At 45.7% G+C, this 22,694-nt stretch overlaps 3 protein-coding genes across 5 annotated transcripts; 2 read left to right on the forward strand and 1 right to left on the reverse strand.

Annotated features, from left to right (window-relative positions):
• The first annotated feature begins 65 nt into the window (after positions 1-65).
• tfe3a (transcription factor binding to IGHM enhancer 3a) lies at positions 66-7,761 on the forward strand. Its single transcript, XM_054782598.1, has 11 exons — positions 66-516; positions 2,572-2,670; positions 2,839-2,904; positions 2,970-3,126; positions 3,199-3,375; positions 3,501-3,599; positions 4,366-4,486; positions 5,977-6,033; positions 6,101-6,176; positions 6,254-6,401; positions 6,479-7,761. The coding sequence occupies exons 1-11, from the start codon at positions 299-301 to the stop codon at positions 6,824-6,826; spliced, it is 1,566 nt and encodes a 521-aa protein (XP_054638573.1). The 5' UTR covers positions 66-298; the 3' UTR covers positions 6,827-7,761.
• Positions 7,762-11,686: 3,925 nt separating this feature from the next.
• zgc:113363 (uncharacterized protein LOC791449 homolog) lies at positions 11,687-14,730 on the reverse strand. 2 transcript variants are annotated; one of them, XM_054782620.1, is made up of 3 exons: positions 14,471-14,730; positions 14,003-14,314; positions 11,687-13,220 (listed from the first exon to the last, which is right to left on the reverse strand). In XM_054782620.1, exons 1-3 carry the CDS (start codon positions 14,664-14,666, stop codon positions 12,955-12,957), a joined length of 774 nt encoding a protein of 257 aa, XP_054638595.1. In that variant the 5' UTR covers positions 14,667-14,730; the 3' UTR covers positions 11,687-12,954. The 2 variants fall into 2 exon arrangements, with proteins under 2 accessions (XP_054638595.1, XP_054638586.1); XM_054782611.1 differs by having other exon boundaries at positions 14,003-14,347.
• A 590-nt stretch (positions 14,731-15,320) lies between these two features.
• cxxc1a (CXXC finger protein 1a) lies at positions 15,321-21,301 on the forward strand. Of its 2 annotated transcripts, XM_054778741.1 has the most exons (14): positions 15,321-15,488; positions 15,772-15,899; positions 17,242-17,342; positions 17,456-17,586; positions 17,675-17,833; positions 19,113-19,283; positions 19,353-19,451; positions 19,512-19,723; positions 19,819-20,026; positions 20,101-20,211; positions 20,290-20,339; positions 20,409-20,505; positions 20,631-20,783; positions 20,860-21,301. In XM_054778741.1, exons 1-14 carry the CDS (start codon positions 15,486-15,488, stop codon positions 21,004-21,006), a joined length of 1,770 nt encoding a protein of 589 aa, XP_054634716.1. In that variant the 5' UTR covers positions 15,321-15,485; the 3' UTR covers positions 21,007-21,301. The 2 variants fall into 2 exon arrangements, with proteins under 2 accessions (XP_054634716.1, XP_054634725.1); XM_054778750.1 differs by lacking the exon at positions 19,113-19,283.
• Positions 21,302-22,694: the final 1,393 nt, after the last annotated feature.

Genomic DNA, 22,694 nt, shown 5'->3' on the forward strand with positions numbered 1-22,694 from the left:
GTGGCAGAGCGGCAATGATTGGCTGTCAAGGATCAAAGCTGCAATCCTATTGGTTTTAAGGCGATCAGCCTTTCCCGGTAGTCCCACCCTCTTTTCATAGAGCTGGAACGCCTAGACAAGCCTAGAATCAGCTTCTAATTGAAATGAGAAAATATTACAAGTATACAAACACTTACAACGATGTTTAACTTGATCGCTTGACCTCTTAAAGTATCCTTCTTTGTGGTTTCTGGGCATTTAAGACAAAGTAAGACTCACGGAATTGATTTGTGTATTGTATTTCTACGCTCGAAGCTGCATGTGCGTGTTTGTGGCTGCTGGGAAATCAGAAAGGTCTCTGCTCTCCTCTTGCTGGCTGGCCACAAAACTGTTTGTTTGGATCCTCGGAACCGCTGGAGAAATGTCCTCCATCGTTCCCGACCAGAAGAGCAGCGGGCTGGAGCCTGAGACGAGAGTCCTGCAGCCGCAGACTGTCTTCGTCATCCTGGACGCGACTGAAAGTCTTAATGTGATGCAGTGAGTCACCGTTATCATATGAATTATCTGTTTGATTCACTTTCTTTTTTGCTGGCTGTTCAGTCAGATTGATGTATTATGATCTTACTAATAATGTTTCACATTGGCGGTGGAATAATTAGACTTTGTAGTTCCAAACATCCACTTGTTCAAACATTTGAACCCTGCTTTCTATTGTGCTTGGACGAAGCCAGAAGTAATGTTTGTCAACGTTATTTTGGCGCCGAATGAAAAGTTTTAACATTAAATGTCGACAACTTTATATTTAAATTTGTCACACTGAATTGACTCAGCGGCAAATCAACTTTAAATTGTTAAACATGTGGACGGACTTGGACTTAAAAAGTTGAATTAAACTAGTTGTATTAAAAGTTGGTGTTACATACTAATAATAGACATGATGATGAAGAATAAGGTCAGAGGTCATTCTCTGTCTTTTAGTATGATGTTTAAGACATCGTTCAGACTGACTGGCTGTTATAGTGCTTGACCTTTGACCCCTGCGCCTCTGTGATTTCTACTGGAATGAGTCAGACCAGATTAACTAGTACACACACACGTATCTTAGAACACAAACATGCAAACATGTTTGTTGTTGTCGTCTGTGTTGCTGTTTTTTCTCAACACATACACACACACACATCAGGATGTGTTTTCTCTTCTTTTTCTTTTTGAATGAGCATCAAATGGGAAAGTTGCGTATTTTCCTACTGTCACTGAATGTGGCGGGGGGAGGGGGTCTCCATAGCAATGCAGAGATGGAGGAAGTGACTCAGCAGAAGCACACACACTCTTTCTCAGATTTTTTTTTCTCTGATGTTTGCCACAAATGCCAAGGAAGAGAATGGGAAACAAGAAGATGTAGCGCAGGGCTATTCAACTACAGTATGTAATGAAGAGGGCCACAGTTTCACAAATGTAAGGGCCCAAGGGCCGGACATGTGCTGTCCCATTGTGCTCACTTGACCTGAGTAGTCACATCTGGTCTGCTTTTATTTTATATGACTTTCAAATATGAAATGCCACAACTGAATTGTGTGCTTTAAACAGTGGTGTGCAGTCAGGGCCAGCAAAGCCTTCGCTGCTGGCCTACCCACTATCAGAAGCACTGACCTACGTACATTTACAACTTAAATTTGAGTATTAGTTCCATGAAAATGCAATGCATTTATTCCAACAGTCGATTATTTTCATTTAGTAGCCTGCCCCTTGTCAGCACTGCTTCCAGTACACACTTGAACACACTTGGCCAACAAGACAGCATATATGGATATTTGATGGATGCCATTACCTGGTTTTTAATTTGGTCATCAGATCCCACCTTGTTTACAGCAGCCAGCATGCAGTCCTTCATCATCTCTGCATTGGTGAAAGGCCTTTTCGTTTTAGCAAGCATCTATGCTATCCAAGCCATAGTTGTGTTTTGTTGAGCAGGACCGAGACAAGATGATCCGGCTTTAAAACAGCGCTTACTTTGTTATAAAGTAAACCCATCGGCTTCCCTACTGTGTTTTTGATAAATGCATATTTTTTCGATGTTAAGTCCAATTTTCAGTATCTACTTTTTTTTTTTGATTGTTAGCGCCGTATTTGTTTAAATGAGAGTAGTCTTCCTCAACTTGACTGATGCGTACACCTTGCTGTCGTGGAGGTGGTAGTACTCTATGGATGAGCACCACCACACCACCAGACACCCACCCGCCCCACTTCACCCAGCTTGACTGAATGGTTGCATTATTTGGGTGATGTTTGGCGGGCCAAATGAAAAGCTTTGGCAGGCCAGAGGTTGAATGGTGCTGATGTAGAACATTGTAAAACATTTGTCGATGAACAGCAGGGCGGTGCTCTCACCTTTTCTGCATGCAGCTAGCTAGCCAAGTTTCCTCCCTCGTTTTCCTTTCTTTGCTAAGGACCCGAGGCGTTTATTTGATGTGAGATGATTAATGTAGGCAAGGCATGTATTAGAGCGGCGGTCACACGCTTCTTCTGGACGAGTGACATCATCCGTGTTGCGAGGAGGTGTCTGATTGGTCACGTGTGTGCATGTGCGCTCAGGGTGGAGTCCGGCATCGTGGCCGACATCGAGGTGGATGCTCTGCTGCCATCCGACTGCGATGCCTTCTACCAGATCAAGAGCCAGCCCATCGGCACGAGGTACCGGCCACGGTCACTGGACACATGTTGTGCATGAGAGGAAGGTGGTTGGAGGCCATGATGATGTCACTGATGACATGATATACTGTATGATGGAGAATAGCGCTCTTTACTAGCGTTTGCGGCTAGCTATGTAGAACATGACAGCATCACGTGATGTCTCCTCAGTGGTTCGTCCAGCGCCTGTTCTTCCTCATCTTCACCATCCTCCGTGTCAGCGGCCATGTCGTCCAGGTAAGCGCCTCACCTCCTTTCTGCTGGCAGTGGCTGGCTGCCTCACTGACACTGATGTCTGGCAGGATTCTGCTGCGTCAGGATCTGATGCGTCAGCAGGCGCTGCAAGAAGAGCAGAAGGAAGCGCAGCAGCTCCTGCGTCTGCCTGCCTCCTCCTCCCCTGTCTGTGTCAACGTGTCCTCCAGTGGACCTCCTGCTCAGGTGCCCGTGGAGGTGCTGAAGGTACGAAGTCGTTGTTGATGTTGTAGTCCTCTGTCCCACAATGCACCTGTGCTGACATCACGTGCCCCCCAGGTGCAGACCCACCTGGAGAACCCCACCAGGTACCACATCCAGCAGGCACAGAAGCAGCAAGTCCGACAGTACCTCTCCTCCGCCAACCGCAACACTTCTACACACTTACTAGGCACGGCCCCCCAGCTTAGCCCCACTCCCAATGGCTGCCATACGCTCAGCAGCCCCAAAGTGGAGGTACTACTCCACACTGGTCCTGGTCCACACACTGTTGGAGGTTCTCATGAGCCTGCCATATCACATGATGGAGGACGCTGTTCATGTGACCTCAACCTGGCCTCTTCTCCGATTGCTTCTTTCAGATGGAAGAGACGGTCATTGATGACATCATCAGCTTGGAATCCAGCCTCAATGACGACTTCCTGACGCTGCTCCACTCGCCACAGCAGCTTGCTACCACGGTAATGCCACTCTTTGTGTGTGCTTGTGCGTGCGTGTGTGTGTGTGTTTCTGAGGTTGCAGCTCAAAAAGAAACGATGAGTTGGCGTTTTTCCATCCCTCTTCTGGTCTTGTGTTGATTACTCAGATCACTCCTTCCTCTTTGTGTTTGTGTGTGTGTGTGTGTGTGTGTGAGAGTGTGCACGTTTGTGTGTGTCTGTGTGTGCGTGCACATGATAAAAAGGCTGGTGAGGGAAGTTTTTGGTTTTTCCTCTTAGAGAGGCGTTTCCCCCTTTTTTTAACAGTCGCCAGAAAGAAAGAGGAACCGTGTATGCGTGCATGTGTCCGTGCTTGTGTGTGTCTGCATGCATGCGGAGTCAATCAGTCAGTTTGCGTCGCGGCAGCACGATGAGGATTTTAGTCTTTCTGCAGGAACATGACAAGAAGAGAATCAAATCTCAGGTAAAGTTTGTTGTCTTGATTGAAGCTGTGACCTCTGACCTCTGTAATGTAAGAAGAACATGGCCAAAAAGCAAAAGAAAGCAGAAGATGAAATGTATGAACGAATGTTAGCATTTAGCATTGCTACCAGCTATCTTGGCTACAATAAACTTGGAGTAGTAAAGTCATGTCATAAAGTTGCAAAATAAAAATAAAAAAACTTTGTTGTCTTGTTGCTACTTCCAGTTGACTCAGCCCAGTCCTGAAGGTCATGTGATGTTATTCTGACTTTGGTGTTTTATTTGTGGAAATAACCACTCACGGTGGACCTGTCATTGGCTGTTGCAGCTGCCGGCGGCGGGAAACTTGCTGGACGTCTACGGGGACAGTGCCGGCATGGCTAAGCCTACCGTTGCTGTTAGTAACAGCTGCCCAGCCGACTTGCTCACCGTCAAGCAAGAGCCTAACGGTGGGTGTAAATGTTTTAATGTTGCCGTCGTTAACAGCTGGCAGCCTTTCGGGAATGATTGGTGATATAACATACAGCTGATTGGCCCCGCCCCCTGCCCTAGCTGTGCGTGTGCGTGAGAGAGACTTCCTTCACTTTGATGAGTCAACACAACTGCATCCTCACATTCACAAATTTTACAACATCATCACTTCTCACTTCCTGTTCAGTTAACTCTTTAAACACACTTTTAACTTGTGTAAAAACAAATAAAGCGCTTTCAAGCAATTTGTTAACTCACCTAGGAGGTAGTCTGTGAAGCGAGTTTAGTGGGCTAGCGAGCTGTGTTGAGTGGAAAGGCGGACTTGCCTGTTCCGCGAGGGTCGCTCTCGTTTAAAGCAGCCGGATCACCATGGTAACTTAGGCTTTGGTCCAAACCAGGTTATGTCCAGACTTTGACCTTAAAATCTTATCATTCTTATCACACTCAGTCATTCGGAGATGGCGTCATCATTTATTGAGAACCCAGTGGATATGTGAACAAGAATAATTTGGGCAGCACTATGACGAGAGTGGCTATAGCCAGGGGATGGCATTCCCTGATTAAATTCTCTAAGTATAGATGTAGATTTTTACCCGAGAGAATACACTAAATTTGCTCACTCTTTGAGCCGAGCACCAGGAATAAAATGCAATATAAAATATTAGGCCAATGCTAGCAAACATATATGTCACAGCAGTCCTTGCGTGAGTACTCAGCCCCTTAGTCTTTCTTATATTATAATATTTGCTGTAAGAATAAGCGCTCTGAGGCGTCAATCAACTGCAACAAAACATTTCTAGTAACAATAAGGAAAAGCTTGTCACAAAGAAAAAGTCGCCGCAAAACATGTCAACAGTGCCACCTCGTGGTCACCACAAGGTACAGCATTCTAAAATAAACATATTGTAAAGATGAAAAAACACAGTTGTTGCGCAAATGTATTTATGTTTTAATGGATAAGTGTTAATATGTCAAAGTTGTGCAGTGTTGAGCGTTGATAAATAAAAAGACTAGTAGAGTACAGTTAGTATAATAATCACTGTTAACTTGTGCGTTTACACGCTCAGCATTATTCTGTCAGCTGTCCTCCCTCTCTTTATTGCCGGCGACGGTGTTGCTTTCAGTCATAATCTTTTGGGAGCCCCTCATAACAGTCCATAATAATTACCTGCTCATCTTGTGTAAAACACACTGGCCGGGATCGCTTTGCTTTTGAGCTTTTGACCCACTTTTATGTGAACGCGCACCGACAAAGTTAGCTGAGAACGACCATTTAGCATTGTTCGGGGAATTTAGGTTTTGTGAAGTTGCATCCCGAGCACAAAGCCTGGGTTGGTTGAGCCACCTTTCCAGAATACCCCCCTAATCTCTATTCCTGTTAGCTTCTTGTTCTTCTCTTAGGCGAGGAGGTTGTGTTTAATATTGAGTTGCAAAAAGGAAGTTGATGATGAAGGTAATGACGTTTCAGAAGTGGACACAAAGGTGCTGATGAAGGAGCGACAGAAGAAGGACAATCACAACCTGAGTGAGTGTCCGGTCACGACCACGTTGCTTAGCTGCTGAACAAGGTGGTAAAGATGTTGTCTTTGCAGTTGAGAGGCGAAGACGCTTCAACATCAACGACCGCATCAAAGAACTGGGAGCGCTCGTCCCCAAATCGCCCGACCCGTCAGTACGCTCGTTACATGCTCAAAACATGCGGTTGCGTTGTGTCCGCTAACGAGGCCAGGCCTGTGATTGGACAGGGACGCCAGGTGGAACAAAGGAAGCATCCTGAAGGCGTCGGTGGATTACATCCGGAAACTTCAGAAGGAACAACAACGAGCGCGCAACATGGAACAAAGACAAAAACAGATGGAACACGCCAACAGGACCTTGATGCTCAGGATACAAGTCAGCCACGCCCACATGACACTGTGTCCACCAATCAGAGTGCTGGCTCACGTCTTGATGTTTATTGTTGTTTTCAGGAGTTGGAGCTTCAGGCCCGCCTCCACGGCGTTCCCTCTTCTTCTGTGGATGGCACCATGAGCGACCCGCAGACCTTTCTGTCTTTGTCCAGCAGCGCTGCCTTGCCACAGTCTTCAGACTCGTGTAGCTTGGCTGAGCTCAGCGAGCCTCACGACCCCACCGACATCTTTTCTTCGGACCTGATGAGCGACGTCGGGCTGATGGCGCTTGATGACCTCGGAGACATGCTGGTGGAGGACGCCGGTGGCGTGATGTCGCCCGCAGGCGGCGCCGATCCCATGCTGTCCTGTGGAGCGTCACGTTGCAGCAGCAGGAGAAGCAGCTTCAGCATGGACGATGACCTCTGACCAATATCTAAAACAACCTGTCTGTCACCATGGTAATGTATCGTCACCATGGCAACCTCGCTATTACCCTCAGTCGCCATGGTAACCTCGTCTTTCCCTTTTGTCAGCATTGTAACCTTGTCTTCCCCCTCAGCCACCATGAAAACTGCAGCATCACCCACTGTCGTCATGGTAATTGTGTCATCCCTTTGTTGCCATGGTAACCTTAAATACCAAGTCTTAAATAGACTTAAGAGGAAAAATTCGCAAACAAAATGTGATGTGAAAAAAGTGACGTAAGAAGTCTATTCAACTCTTAAATGATGTTTAGCAGGATAACGCAGCCAATGAGAGCCATCCATCACTGAAAGCTGTGTCCTGATTGGTTGTTGATTTCAGAGACGCTAACTGCAAGCATTCTTGTCTTTTGCTTTTTATTCAATCGACTCTTATCCATTTGTGCATATTTTTTGTCGGCTGGCACAACAGTTTGGAAATCATTTCCCTTCAGACCCACCCATATGTGCGATGTCGCATTTTAGGTGTAAAAAGCGTATCAGGTGGGCTTTACTACGTCACTTTTAAATGTTCACTGCTGGCACGTCAGAGGAAACAGAAGGGAAACATTAAGTTTTTATTCTCACCCACCAGCAGAGAGTCAATATTTTTGTTGTTTTTACATTTATGTTGACATTAGCCCACAACACTTGAGTGTCAGCAGTTAGCGCTGGCATTATAACGTAACAAAAGTAGCATTAGCATCATTTAACGCAAACTGCTAATGAAAACTCTCGCTAACACTGAACAAAGTGTTGACTGTATTTGAATTGCTGTGATGTTGTTGAAGATGGTGTTGCTTTTGTAAAAGCTGTCAGTATCACATGGAATGATATATATATATATATACACGAAAAAACGTTTATATAGAAATAAAGTGTTTGCAATTTGCAGAACAAGCACCTTCCTTGAATTAAGTAAGTTTTCCACTCGCCAGCAGGGGGCAGCAACAACTTACTATGAGACATGGCATGGTATGGTTTATTTATGTCAGGCTTGCTTAACGAGTTACATTAAGGGGCATCACGTGGTTATACTTATACTACTGAACCCGTCCGAAATGGAGTAGGAAAAGGCAGAGTTTATTTAATCTTACCCCTTTTCCATGTCTATTCCCGATCATTCATTCACACCATATCTTTTCCAGGTCGGACACGATATTTGTTCACTTCCTGTGTAGAAAATGAAGCAAGGTGTTGAAAAAACCAAAAGTATCAATAAGGCAAATTGGAGTGGAAAAACATAGCAGTTTTTGAAGTGTTAAGGGAAAAGAAGGAATAAATAGGTTAATAAAATAGGAACCAATTGTAAGAGGTGGCGTCTGTCATAGTTGGGTACTGCAAAGGGGGCGTTCAAACGTCCCGTCCTTTTGCTGCTCAGCCATGACTGCTAATTGGCCATAGCTTCTCTGAGACTGCGTATGTGTAACCCGCGTGATGCAGCCTGCCCGCGCTGGGACTCGAACGCTCGGAATGGGAGACTAGAGCATTGACCGTTGGGCCAAAAGCCCGGGCAGCCAATGTTCAGCGCAGCTCTTAATGCCGAGGGAGTGACGTTTTACCAACGTACACTGGCTGGTATCTGTTACATACAGTCGTGAAAAAAAAGATTAGACCACCCTTGTTTGTTCAGTTTATTCATCCATTTTAATGCCTGGTATAACTGAAGATACATTTTTCTGGACAAATATAATGATGGTCACAAATATAGATCATAAGAGCTGATATCTAGCAACTTCCATGGTTTTCTTGATAACAACCAAAATCACTTAAGTTCTTACATGAATAGCTATAGCATTGTACTGCCAAATAATGTAACTGTTATGAGCTATTTTTGTGGTCATTGTTATATTTGTCCAAACAAAGGTACCTTTAGTTGTATCAGGCATTAAAATGAACAAGAAACTGAAGAAACAAAGGTGGTCTAATCATTGGTCGCTGGATATGGCGACTGCGGTGGGTGCAGCTGTGCAGCCCTGCGTGCTGGAGCAGTTGGTTGCTCTCAAACAAAAGCTGAGATTTTTGTTTATAAAACAACAGATGGGAGAATGATTATAGAGGATGAGCTTTTAAACTTTATTGTCATCAAAATGAGAACTTTGTCACAAGATGAAATTGTTTTGCTGGTTTCAAGCAACTTCTCATCCGAATGGATTGAAGAGTCCAAGCGGCTATTGTTTGAAATGTGCACGACTTCCATACGCTGCATCAGGCACAAAGGCTCACAAAAGGACACAAATAACATCAAAGATTGCCTAAAGGTACTTAATGAATGTGGTGAGAACATCCCGAGGTTCGTATCTCATTACCTGGATGAATTACCACCTGTTGGATTTGGCAACATGGACGCCTCAGCTCTGCTCAATCGAATGGAGCGGCTGAATCAGGAAGTCTCGAATCTAAGAGCTGCTATGGAGACCCAGTCAAACTTGAACGAAAACTTTGGTGCCACTACAGAGGCTATGGATCGCCGTTTGAAAGCTATTGAGAACCTCCGCGGTACACCTCAGCGGACGGGCGGAGCGGCGGAACCTGTACTGGCGGAAGCACCAGCCGCGCCGGCTCCAGAGCCGGAGAGAGTGGACGTGTTGCCTCAGTCCCCAGCGTGGAGCACGGTTGTGAAAAAGAGAGCTCGGAGGCCCCCACCGCAGCTGAGAACACCATCCCAGTGAAACTAAACTGGTGAGTGTTTTTGCCACTCGGTTCTCTCTGGAGCTTGATGCTGACACCCTGTCTTCCTATCTGGCTGAGAAACTGGGGAAGCAGGTGACCTGTCGGAAAATTGACTCCAAACTCAACAGATTCAGTTCATTCCAGGTCACGGTCGAGTGTAACAAAGTGTCAGAAATATACGAGCCACAACTTTGGCCAGCGGGGATGTATGTCCGCCGCTATTTTGAGGTTTGCAGACCTCTACTCTGAGCTCCTCCCGGATGACAGAGCTCCTCACCCTGTCTCTTAGGGAGAGTCCAGCCACCCTACTGAGGAAACTCATTTCAGCCGCTTGTATCCGCAATGTTGTTCTTTCAGTCACGACCCAAAGCTCATGACCATAGGTGAGTGTGGGAACAGATTGGCTGGTAAATTGAGAGCTTTGCCTTCCAGCTCAGCTCTCTCTTCACCACGACAGTCCGGACCGCAACTGCATTACTGAATTCAAACACCCCGTCTCCTTCAATGCCACAAAACTGCCCGTTTAGACTTTCTCAGGGAGCATCAAACATGGGACATTGAAAGGTGGAAAAAAGCTTTATTCTCTGATGAGAAAAAATGTAACCTTGACGATCCAGATGGCTTCCAACGTTACTGGCATGAGATCCCACCTGAGATGTTTTCTCGGTGCTTTTTCATTCAGTGGAACTCTGGAGCTTCAGGTGGTGCAGGGTCGTCAAATGGCGGCTGCTTACGTGCAGATGTTGCAGCGGGCATCCCTCATGACTGAAGGCCCTCGTCTGTGTGGTAACAGCTGGGTTTTTCAACAGGACAACGCTGCAGTTCACAATGCTCGCTTCTTCAGGGAGAATAACATCACTCTTTTGGACCATCCTGCATGTTCCCCTCATTTAAATCCCATAGAGAACATTTGGGGATGGATGGCAAGGGAAGTTTATAAAAATGGCCATCAGTTCCAGACAGTTGATGCCCTTCGTGAAGCCATCTTCACCACTTGGAGCAATGTTCCCACTAGCCTCCTGGAAACACTCCCATCAAGCATGCCCAAACAATTTTTGAAGTGATTAACAAGAACGGTGGAGCTACTCATTACTGAGTCCTACTGAGAACATTTTTTGTTCTGGTTTGGAGAGATTTTTGTTATTTTTTGAGCGATGGTCTTAAACAGCTGATAAATAGCCTATTTCAGTTTAATTATTGTTTTCAATAAATTACTTTTTCAAAATGTATGTATATTTTTAATTAATATGGCTGCTATGCATGTTGGCCACACAGTCATAGTTAGATCGGGAAGACCTGGGTTCAAATCTCCGTTGGGCATTTCTGTGTGGAGTTTGCATGTTCTCCCCATGCGTGCGTGGGTTTTCTCCGGGTACTTCGGTTTCCTCCCACATTCTAAAAACATGCATGTGGGTTAATTGGAGACGCTAAATTGTCCATAGGTATGAATGCGAGTGTGAATGGTTGTTTGTCAATAGGTGCCCTACGATTGGCTGGCGACCAGTCCAGGGTGTACCCCTCCTGTCGCCCAAAGTCAGCTGGGATAGGCTTCAGCATACCCCCACGACCCTAATGAGGAGAAGCGGCATTGAAAATGAATGGAGGGATGCCTGCTATACAGCGGCAGGAATCCAAACAAGAGCAGTTCGACAATGCTCCAACACACAACGGAGCACGCACCTGGACTAAATAGTAACACAAATTAGCGGCAGGTGCGAATGAACAGCAGGCAAACACAAAACAGGGCAAAGCAGGAAGAACTACAAAATAAAAAGGGATAAAACATGAACTGAGGCATAAAAGTGGAAACAAACTAAACTGTCACGCAGGCTAACTCATGACAGGACCCCCCCACCCCCCTATAAGACGGATCCCAAATGTCCAAAAAAGTCAGAGAGGGAAGGGTGTTTCTTTGTCAGTGCAACCCCCCTGAGGGACGGTTTGGACGGTGAGTGAGGCGACAGAGGCGGGACCCTTCCAGGGGTCTGCCAGGAAGGCATGAGAGGCAGAGCTAGCAGGTGAGCTGAGCTGTAGCAGGAACTCTAGGTGGAGCACGCTGGTGTGAGGAAGCCGCCACGACAGGAACTGAAGGTCACTGGAGGCGACATGGGGCGGGCTCTGAGTGGGGGTCCGCGGCTTGAAGCTGAGATGCGGGAGTGGGAAGACAGCCGACCTCTAGATGTTGCACGGAGGACAACGTGAGAAAGCTTGGGCTTGCAGTGCCTTGGCGCAGGAATTGGAACATAGCTCACCTCTTGGCTTTGCACTGGGAGCAAGTCGAGAGAGGAGGGGGGAGGGAGCTTGAAACGCCTTGGTGCAGGAATTGGAATGCAGCCCACTTTGCACGCTTTGCACTGGGAGCAAGACAGGAGGTGAGAAGGTCTGCAGGAATTTGAAACCCCTTGGCGAGGGAATTTGGAAGGCGACCACCTCTTGGTATTGCACTTTAAGCAAGGTGGGAGAGGACGAGGGCGGCAAAGGGAGCTTGGACCGCTGTGGCACGGGAGACGGTGAGCTGCACTCTTTGTGATGCAACAGAGAAAAGTGGGGGTCCTGGGGTTCAGCGTGCTGACGTGACGCGGAGGCCGTTGGAAACTGCACAACGGGCCGGCACTCAGCAGCTGTGTGACGAGGGAGTAGCAGCACCTCGGCGTGGCGTGGAGAGGTGGAAAGCGTGACTTCACCTTTTGACGCCGTGAAGTCCTCGCGGGAGCCGGACGAGACGTTCGTCGGCGTCGTGGACGATTGTACATCCACGCCATGGGAATTAATGTGCCATCTGGCACCCCACACCATGTCTTCCAATTCCTCCTTGAAGACCTGCCAGGTCCAGAAGTCCATCTCTGCGAGGTTGTCTTGTTCTGGTCGGAGTATTCTGTCACCTTCTGGATTTGCAGCGACCCCAGTATGCAGAGAGCAGGACCCAAGTGCAGGTAAAAGTATATTTTTAATTAATATGGCTGCTATGCGGGAATCCAAACAAGATCAGTGCTATGACAATGCTCTGACACGCAACGGAGCACGCACCTGGACTAAATACTAACACAAATTAGTGGCAGGTGCGAATGAACACAAAGGCAAAGCAGTCAAACACTAAACAGGGCAAAGTAGGAAGAACTACAAAATAAAGGCATTAACTAAAGCATTCAAGTGGAAACAAACTAAACTGTGCAAGCTAAGTCATGGATCATGACGGTTTTGATGTTGGCTGTCTAGGGTCAGAGGTCAGCAGTGGTTGTCATTTCAGTGATTTCCTGTTTCCTGTATGGAGGTCCCATCAACTGACACACATTTTTTGTCCTGGCCTCGCCCACGCACGCACACACACACACACACACACTTGAGAGCTTCTGGAGTCCTAAAATGGAGTTAAACAACAAACATGGCCGACCGATGCGAGGATGCAACGTTGACGCTTCTTTACGACGGGAAGCAGATGGAGCAACATTCCAGACAAATCTCCAAGCAGTCGGCCGAGCTGCAGCATTCCTCCAACATCCCGCAGTCCGACAGGGCCTGACACGCCTCGCCAGTGCAGGCTGCCTCCATGCAGCAGCAGCAGCAGTCGTCAGCAGCCGCGCAGCATCCAGCTCCGCCCCCTGCGCACGGCACACACGCCCCCACGGCCGAACACATGGACAGCATCTCGCAGAACAAACACCCCAGCAAACAGTGAACACAACAGTCTGTGGACACAGTGAATGCAACACAGGACGGTGAAGGCATCGCTTCTCCAACAATCTAATGAAACAGTCAATGCATTGCAGGGACAGTGAATGCAACAGAAGACAGTGAAGGCATCATCACTTCAATAATCAGCAGACAGTGAATGCATCATCTTTACAACTGTCTACAGAGACAGTCACTACAACACAGGGACAGTGAAGGCATCATCATCTTCAATAATCTGTGATTCTCGTGAGGATAAGCGGCATGGATGGATGGATGGATGGATGGATGAACGCAACAGCAGAGGAGAGACAATCATAACGTCAAGGATCATCATCTTTGTCTCCAAAGATGTTGCATTCACTGACTCAGCATTTTGATGCATGCACTGAAAGACTCAGATGTGGTTGTGTATGAAACAGACGCTGAAGAAAAAAAACACACGTTTTCAGAGAGAGAAAGAGAGAGTGTGTGTGCGTGCGTGCGTGTGTGTGCGTGTGTGTGTGTTGCACAGAGATAAGGCCCATGATGGTGTCCTGCTGATAAACATGGTGGGTGTGTGTGTGTGTTGACCTTTTTTACTTCTTGTCATTAAGTGTAAGTGAACTCATCAGTGCTGCTTTAATGTTAGCTTCTGGCATGTCATGCTAACTAATTAGAATGTTCTAGAAGACATGTGGATGGCTTTATTGACTCAACTGTAGAGAGAGTCAGGTGTCCGTCAGGGGTAAGGCCTTTGTTTTTACGATAATGTTGAATAAATATAAATCCCTGTAGTGGTCACTTCCTGCTTACTCACCATCTCCTGATACTTCTTTGATGTGAGCTGCGTCCACCTTGAAGGAGGCGTGGCTTTTACTGGAGGAGAGGTGTTGATGAGGAGGAGGAGGAAGGTTGCAGGTGGATGAAACAAGAAGTGGATGCGGGCAGGTGCACGCAGGAGGAGGAGTCACTGATGAGCTGTCTGCATTATTGATGACATCACAGTGAGTCCATTTTTCTTTCTGTTCCTGGGGAGGTGGAGCTAAGTCAGTGTGGGCAGGCAGGAGGCATGATGTGTCGCTGACGGACAAGCTGATGGCTGACGAGTCTTCGCCGCTATTCCCACCCTCTGTCCTAACAGAAAGACGGGGTGAGGCCTTTTCTGCAGGTGATAATAATAATAATAATAATTTGTATCTGCGCTAAGAAACATTGGAAGACTATGCTAAACTAATTTTAGCATCTCCTTTGCTTGCTGCTGTTTGGTTCCACGACACAAAGTCACCTGTGTTTTGCGGTGGGTGTGATAATCTAGCCACAGGCTGGCTGGAGATGCACTCGGATTGGCAGGAGCTCTCATTAGTGCCGCCTTCAGGAGTACGGGATTGAGGCATCGCGTCCATGCTGACCAATGAGAGGACTTTCAAAACCACCGAACCTTTCTCAAAAAGTGCAAAACTGTTTTCATCATTATTTTTCATGAAGTACACAAAAGCAATTTAAAGTCATCAGACCAAGTATTTTACTGAGGTCATACTAGTTAAATAAAACAACTATTTGTATAATTTTTATTTATATTTTTACATGTAATACATTTCATATGTTATATTTCACCTCATACATGTAAATTCATCTAAATAATGTCATTAAATGTTATTAGTTATATCTAACTAAAAACGAATGTTTCCAACCTGCTGCCTCCTCACGCTTGTCAGTGTTTCCAAGTCAGTGTGTGTGTGTGTGTCTGTGTGTGGTCGTGTATTTGCGCATGCGTGTGCCCCCCAACCCAACCACCCATACATTGTGGAAATGAGCAGGAAGATGAAGAATAAATGTCACAGAATTTGTTGGTCAGCTTTCGTTAGACTTGTAAACTTATGATGTATGAACATCAACAATAATAACATGACAACAAATAAACTTAAAGTGTTTTCAGGTGCTGCCTCCCTGTGGCCGTATAAAGAGGTGCAGCTAATGGTCCAGACGTGTTTTACTTAAGACAACAAGTTTGACTGTTTTTTCAGTCCAAATCATGGCAGCTTGTGTTCGACTTTTTATTGGTTGACCGATGGCGTCACTCTGTGTGACTTGCAGTAATTCGTCCGGCCTGCGAGTGTCGCTGCCACTTGACTTACTGCCGCCAGGGAAAGGAAAAATTTGTCAAAGAAGAAGACGATGAGGCTGCTGCTGTGATGAAGACAACGATGAGGATGATGATGGAGTCAACAAAGAGACGGCTGCTGGTGTCATTTTCGTCTTTTTAGCAACGAAAAGTCTTTTTGCGTTGTAACGACGTGACCATGGTGAGTGAATTTCGTGCTGGTGAAGTAGAAGAGAGCGCTAGAAGCCGAGCAGTCTTGATAATGTGGTTCCAAGCTGACATTCTTCATCTTCTTAATTCCTCATTCTCCATTATTCATTGTTTTTAACGTCAAGACCGCTAGTTTATAGAAAGTTTTCCATCTAGAATGCTAATATTTCGTGTGTGTTTATAACACAACAACAAGCTCAAATGTTGCCTGTTGACTTAAAAAAAAAATGTCTTCAACCTCAACTGACTACAGTGATTTGTTTTTTGTCTTTGAGGCTGATGAGGTGTCATGTCTTTGCCCTGATGATGACGAGGAGGAGGAGGAAGGAGAGATTACCATGGAAACACCAAAGCGTCCTGTCTACTGCTTGTGCAGGAAACCTGACATCAACTGTTTCATGATGTAATCCACACTTAACTGCGCTACATCTATACAGTGGTGTCTTGGTTAACGTCATTTATTCGTTCCAGAAGGTCCGACTCAAACCAAAACGGACTCTAACCAAAGCAAATTTTCCCAAAGAAAATAATGTAAATCCAATTAATCTGTTCAAACACCCAAAGATGTTAAAACAAAACACATTTTATAGACAAAAATGATAGTTTTACATGCACAAAATAATACAAACATAATTACAAATGACAAGGGAATTGACAACTGAACGTTTAACATCACTTTTGACTAGTTTTGTAAAGAGGGAGAGGGAGGAGATGAGATTATGCTTGAAGGGCAATCCTTTTTTTTTTTTTTGACTGTTTCTGCACTCGTGCCAAAAAAATATATGCAGAGAGGTCTCTTAAAGCCTTTTTAACATGCACAGTTTTCCATTCAAAAAACAAACATGACATATGAAATGGAGACGTGAACATTAAACACCCTTTTACCTGTGGTTGACACCCTAGGACTAAAAAAAAAGAAAAAACAACCATATAACAGCCATTTGTTCACCAAAAAAAACATAGTGCTGCCGTCAAATCTGACTAATGTAAAATCCATAAAAGCACCGCAAACACGCCCCAACCTATGTGCAAACAGTGTGTATCAAAGGTTGCCTCTGCGTGTCTCATTCAGTTGAATAGGTTAACTTTTCTACCACCCTTGCAAATAATGGAATTATTGTAGCTAACGGTAATGCCTGCTGTTGGGTGGCATCACGCGGGATGCAGTGGGACCGAATAACGCCACAACTGCTTCACGGTTGCGGGAAGTGGTGGTGGCAGTGCATACCCATGCGGAAACAATGTGCGTCACGCGTACTATTGTCGTGCACTAGATGTAAACAGTACTTGACAAAGTGTAAATAAGTGCGGGAGCATGGTCATTTTGTGCCAACACAGTGCGGCCGTGTGTTGTTTACATACCTCAGAAATGACAGTGGCCTTCTGTTTTAAGCCGTAAAATTTGGAAGTCTTGCACCTTGTCTCGCTACTGTCCATCGCCTTTCTTTTTTGTGCTGCCCATGTGTTTGTTATGGCGTGTATGTCTCTACAACTCTGGTTTAAACAAACGCTGTTGCTCTAAAATGGCGACCGCAGCCCGCATTGTATTGCGGGATCACGTACATGTATCTTGAGATTTTGTCTTGTGTGCATGATCCAAGATGGCGGAGTCAACAAACCGGACGGCAAAATTTTGGATGTTAACCGAAAAACTTGCTAACTGGGGCGGATGTTAACCGAGGTACGACTGTAGTGCGCTCTGTGTGCTCTCTGTTTATACCGTGTGTGTGTTGTTGTCCAATCAGAGGCTGTGATGGCTGTGCAGAGTGGTTCCATGGCAACTGTGTGGGCGTGTCAGAGAAGGCAGCCAAAGCCATCAGAGTTTGGTTCTGTCCGTCGTGTCGAGGTCGCTTATCTTTTTGATGAACATCAATACAAACATTACTGTGAACATGCCTTCATGTTGACACCATGCACGTTACGCGTGTTGAGTATTTAGCTTCCTTTCATCTTCCTCAGAAAAAGACCCTTCTCTGGAGGTTCAATATCGTCAGAAGAAGGCAAAGGGGGCGGAGCAAGACGGGGACAAATGGGAGGAGGATGGGAGCCCCACCCCTCAGGCCAAGATGGACAGGACACGTGGTTCACAGGTAACTTGGTAACCAAAAATTTGTTGGCTGCCTTGCACGCAAACCTGCTGAGAGACATCGGTTCACATTGTGGCTCTCTGTTTCTCAGCAAATCAAACGCTCAGCTCGCATGTGTGGCGAGTGTGATGCCTGTTTGCGGACGCGCGACTGTGCCATCTGTGACTTCTGTAAAGACATGAAGAAGTTTGGAGGACCCAACAAAATTCGACAGAAGTGTCGCCTCAGACAGTGTGAGGTCCGTGCACGGGTGAGTGATCACCACGTGCACACAATCTATGGCAGGCATGGTCACGCCTGTAGCATGTATGTAGCATGCATGTTCACACCTGTAGAAAACATGTAGAACACATTCACACCTGTACATATTGTTTATGTCTGTAGCATGCATGTTCACACCTGTACACATGCTCACGCATGTGTCATGCATGTAGAAGACATGTTCATGCTTGTAACGTGTGTAGTGGACATGTTAATGCCTGTAGCAAACATGTTCACGCCTGTAGTATGCATATAGCATATACAGTCATGGATAAAATAATTAGACCACCATTGTTTCTGCAATTTCTTGTTCATTCTAATGCCTGTTACAACTAAGGGTACATTTGCTTGGATAAATATAATGGATAAATGGATAAATACAATATAATATAACAAAAATTGTTCATAAGAGTTAAAAAATAAACAGCTGATATCTAGCCATTGCCACTGTTTTCTTGATGTTTTTACATCAATAGCTATGGCGTTGTACTGCCAAAAAAATTAATTCTTGGGACTAGGGTTGTCAGAAGATCTAGCAAGATTAAAACGTGGCAAGATTTCTCATTTAGAAAAACTTGTCTCGTGGGCACTAGGACTGGGGTGATAAAGAACAAATTAATTAATCACACAATAAATGAAAATGAACTGGACAATTTTGCCGGCCTCCATTTATCGCCATGTGCATACATGTCTGTTTTCTTCGTCTCGCGCCTCCAAACGGGCAGGAAGAGGGGTCACTCAGCATTGGTTTCAGCACCATGGCGCATTTGCTCCATAGAACAAGAGCATGAACGGAGTGAGCCCTTCCGTCAGTCATACAGTCGCTTTGTCTCGACGGGTGGAGGCAGGGCCGGGAGCTTCCATACACAATGCAAAAGAGTGTAGCTTTGTGATGAGCAATGCAAGGTCATGTGCTAGAAATTAAATTAGTAGTTAGCAAAATATTGCCATATATTTTTTAATTGTACTTTTCTGAAAAGTAATGTTAAAATCTCGTCGCATCTCGTTCTAGTAGACACAATCTCGTGCACCGTCTCGTCTCGTGAACTGAGCGTCTCGTGACCCAAACAAATGTACCTTTAATGGCACCAGGCAACAACAAGAAACTGGAGAAAAAAGGGTGATCTAATCATGTTTTCCATGACTGTATATTCACGCCCGAAGCATGCAAGTAGCACACATGTTCACACGTGTTCATGCCTGCACGTCTGTTGAGGGAAGAATCAGTGAGGTTGCGTAAGAAGTTGGATGTTGGCGTTGCGGAGCAGAAGATGCTCCGCGTGAAAGAAGAGGAGGAGGCAAGTGCGGGCGGCGTGAAGGGGCGGGACTTCCAGAGAAAAGGTCACATGACGGAGGAGGAGGAGGATGAGGAAGAGGCCTTCAGTGAAAGTGAGCTGGAGCTCTACAAGCAGTACAAAGCTGCTGGATTTAGAGACATGGTCAGTGCGTGGGTGGCTCCAGTAGGCTGTGAGAGGCGGGGCTTTCTGTGATGTGTCTTCCTGTTGCAGGTGTGGCACAGCGAGGAGGAGGAGGAACCTGACGCCCAGAGGAAGAAGGCGGTGAAGGTGAAGCACGTGAAAAGACGGGAGAAGAAGACGGAGAAGAAGGTGAGCTCATCTCACGAGACCACATCGCCATGATGTCACTGATGATGTCGTCATCTACAGAAGTCGGTCTCCGCCCCCAAAGAGGAGGTGCGGCGTCACAAGGCAAAGCAGCGGCACAGGGAGCGCGTGCGGCACAGCGAAAGAGGTGGAGAGGGCGGAGCTAAGGACTCGGGTGGGACTCTGCGTCAGTGTCTTGGTCCAGGCTGTGTCCGAGCGGCCCGGAACAACTCCAAGTACTGCTCTGACGACTGCGGCATGAAGCTTGCAGCCAAGTCAGTCACACGCACACACACGCACACCTTGTGGCAGGACATCATCATTCCAGGCAGCAGTGGCACATGACCATATAGCGTTTGCGTGTCCACAGTCGCATCTATGAGATCGTCCCTCAAAGGATCCAGCAGTGGCAGCAGAGTCCTTGCGTGGCGGAGGAAATGGGGCGGAGACAGCTGGAGCGAATCAGGAAGGAGCAGCAGGCAGCCAGGCTGCGCCTCACCCTGATGGAGAAACGCTTCCATGAGCTCGAAGGCATCATCGCCAACTCCAAACTTCATCAGGTGCAACACGACGAGGAGGTGAAGACGCACTCGCTCACGCAGGAAATAAGCCTGCATTTCAAAGTAAAAGCTTATTTGTTATTTGCGCATAGGTGAATGAAGGTGAGGGCGACGACACAGACTTTCAAATCTTCTGCGTGTCCTGCAGTCATCCTGTAAACCCCAAAGTGGCGCTGAGGCACATGGAGCGGTGCTACGCCAAGGTCAGTCTCCCCCCACTTCCCTGTCCAACATCCTCCATGTTGACTTTGTGGTGAGCTCAGCTGACCTTTATCCCACAGTATGAAAGTCAGACCTCGTTTGGATCCATGTACCCCACACGCATCGAAGGGTGAGGATGCCCCGTGTTTCCACGTGTCTGTCCCTGACAGTCTCTTACTGTCTGTCCTCTGTCTTGCAGAGCCACCCGCTTGTTCTGTGACGTCTACAATCCTCATAGTAAAACCTACTGCAAGCGGCTGCAAGTTTTATGTCCAGAGCATTCCAGAGATCCCAAGGTTTGATTCATCATTGACGGTAGTGCTAATACTAACGCTGGCTCAGTCATGTGAACAATAACAACACTAATAACAACACTAAGGCTAGTGAGCACAGAAGGCTCAAGTGCAAATGTGTTATGCAGGTGGCAGCAGATGAGGTGTGCGGCTGTCCTCTGATCAAAGACGTCTTCCAGCCTACGGGAGAGTTTTGTCGCGTCTCCAAGAGGAAGTGTAACAAACATTACTGCTGGGAGAAACTTCGCCGCGCTGAGGTCGACCTGGAGAGAGTCCGAGTGGTACCGGAGGCTTCTTTAAAAGCATTCTTGACAGGGTGACCGACTGACACTAACGTGTGTTTGTGTGTGTCATCAGTGGTATAAACTGGACGAGTTGTTTGAGCAGGAGAGGAACCTACGTGCCGCCATGACCAACCGAGCTGGTTTACTGGCTCTCATGCTGCATCAGACCATCCAGCACGACCCCGTCACCACAGACCTGCGCTCAGCCAAAGACAGGTAGTTGACTTTTATTATGAAAGGCTGCGATGCAGGAAGTGTGCTGTCATCACTGGTAACTTCACTGGTACCTTGAAGTATACAGTTGACATCACAAGATGCCCAAATCCAAACTCCACTGCTTCAAACATTTGTAATTCCAGCCTTCTTTTTCCCATTCGAAGGTTTTAAAGTTTACATTTTATCGTCATGCAACGGATGTTTGTATTGCTTTTTATATTCGTACATTTGTCTTTTATATTTGTATTTTCAGTGTATCTTCATGTTGATGTAAGCAAAAATTAACATTAAAAATGTCATGACAACTCACTGTTTTCAATTTCATAGCAACTTTGGCAGCATCAGCATGTTACCTTTGAAATCGAAAATACTGAAATAAACTGGGTATGAGCATTTCTAGAGCTGAAATTCCAAGGAACTCAATGCAAAATATGAATTCTGTATATATTTTATTTAGAGGTAAGCAAATAGAAATGACAATATGAAACAATACCAAGCAGATAAATCTGCCTACGTATCTGTGTGACTAAGGGAGTATTCTGCGAAAGTGGGTCAACCAACCCAGGCGTTCTGCTCAACATGCAACTCAACAAAACTTAAATTCCCCAAACAAAATAAAATGGTATTGTAACAGTGGTTCTCAACTAACTATGCCAAGCCCGGTTCTCGGCTTTGTGCTTAGTACGCGCTCACATTAAAGGGGAAATCCACGCAAAGATGCAGCGATCCCAGTCAGCGTATTTTACACAAGAAGAGCAAGTAATTATTATGCGGAGTTGAAGATTACTACTGCCAAAAGCAACACTGTCGCCACCAATAGAGCCAGAGAGGACAACAACTGTCCTTTCATTTTTGATTGATGTCTATTAATATAGACAGTAAAGTCAGTAAAATATGAAAGCAACAATTGTTTTCATATTTTACTGATCTCAATAATATAATGTGTGTGTGTGTGATTTATTGAAAGCGAGGCTGAGTGTGCAAGCAGGCCCTTTTTTTTTTTTTTTTTTTTTTTTTGAACACACAAATCTGACATGACAAAGACTTTTTTGACAGCTCGTGACTCACATTGCCCTATATGGAAAACACTGATCCAATTATTCATGGCCATATCAAAGTGAAAACATTCATTATGGTAATGGTAATGGTTTAATTTACTTTGAACATGCATACAAGTTACATAGAATACATCACATAATACAATTTGTAGTTCCACATGTACGAAAAGGAGTAGGAAGAAGCAACGCTTATTTAAGCCTACCCACCATCTGTTGCGCATCAATTGCAATACATGTATTCACTTCCTATATTACAAATGTACTCTTGGTTAGTTAAAAATACATAGGAAAATAAGGTAATATAACAGTGCAGTAAAACAGTTGTCAAGGTTCTTGTCATCGTAAATAATTATATAACAGTCATAATAAATATGAATAAATATAGAATAATAAAAATGGATGGAAATGGATAATAGGCGAGTACAGAAAATGTACTCAGAAGAATGACGAGTTAGTAATACTGTAAGTGTAGTAGTGATTAGACACGTATTGCATGTGCACGGTGTTTCGGGACTCTTCGAGGGTATTTTGCGAAGTGACTTTAGTGGGTTAGCGAGCTGTGTTGAGTGGAAAGCCGGACTGACTCATTGAGCAAAGGTAGCGCTCTTTTAAAGCAGCTGTGGTAACGTAAGCC

Source organism: Dunckerocampus dactyliophorus, chromosome 1 (assembly GCF_027744805.1).
Source record: "Dunckerocampus dactyliophorus isolate RoL2022-P2 chromosome 1, RoL_Ddac_1.1, whole genome shotgun sequence".
NCBI lineage: Eukaryota > Metazoa > Chordata > Actinopteri > Syngnathiformes > Syngnathidae > Dunckerocampus > Dunckerocampus dactyliophorus.

Coding starts and splice junctions, on each gene's coding strand:
- tfe3a (XM_054782598.1), top strand. CDS start 299: ATGTGCGTGTTTGTGGCTGCTGGGAAATCAGAAAGGTCTCTGCTCTCC. Junction 3,376..3,500: donor TCAGCAGCCCCAAAGTGGAG/GTACTACTCCAC, acceptor TGCTTCTTTCAG/ATGGAAGAGACGGTCATTGA. Junction 6,402..6,478: donor CCTTGATGCTCAGGATACAA/GTCAGCCACGCC, acceptor TGTTGTTTTCAG/GAGTTGGAGCTTCAGGCCCG.
- zgc:113363 (XM_054782611.1), bottom strand. CDS start 14,666: ATGAAAAATAATGATGAAAACAGTTTTGCACTTTTTGAGAAAGGTTCG. Junction 14,348..14,470: donor ACACCCACCGCAAAACACAG/GTGACTTTGTGT, acceptor TATCACCTGCAG/AAAAGGCCTCACCCCGTCTT. Junction 13,221..14,002: donor CAAAGAAGTATCAGGAGATG/GTGAGTAAGCAG, acceptor CTGTGTCCACAG/ACTGTTGTGTTCACTGTTTG.
- cxxc1a (XM_054778741.1), top strand. Junction 19,724..19,818: donor GGCATGAAGCTTGCAGCCAA/GTCAGTCACACG, acceptor GCGTGTCCACAG/TCGCATCTATGAGATCGTCC. Junction 20,506..20,630: donor AGCATTCCAGAGATCCCAAG/GTTTGATTCATC, acceptor TGTGTTATGCAG/GTGGCAGCAGATGAGGTGTG.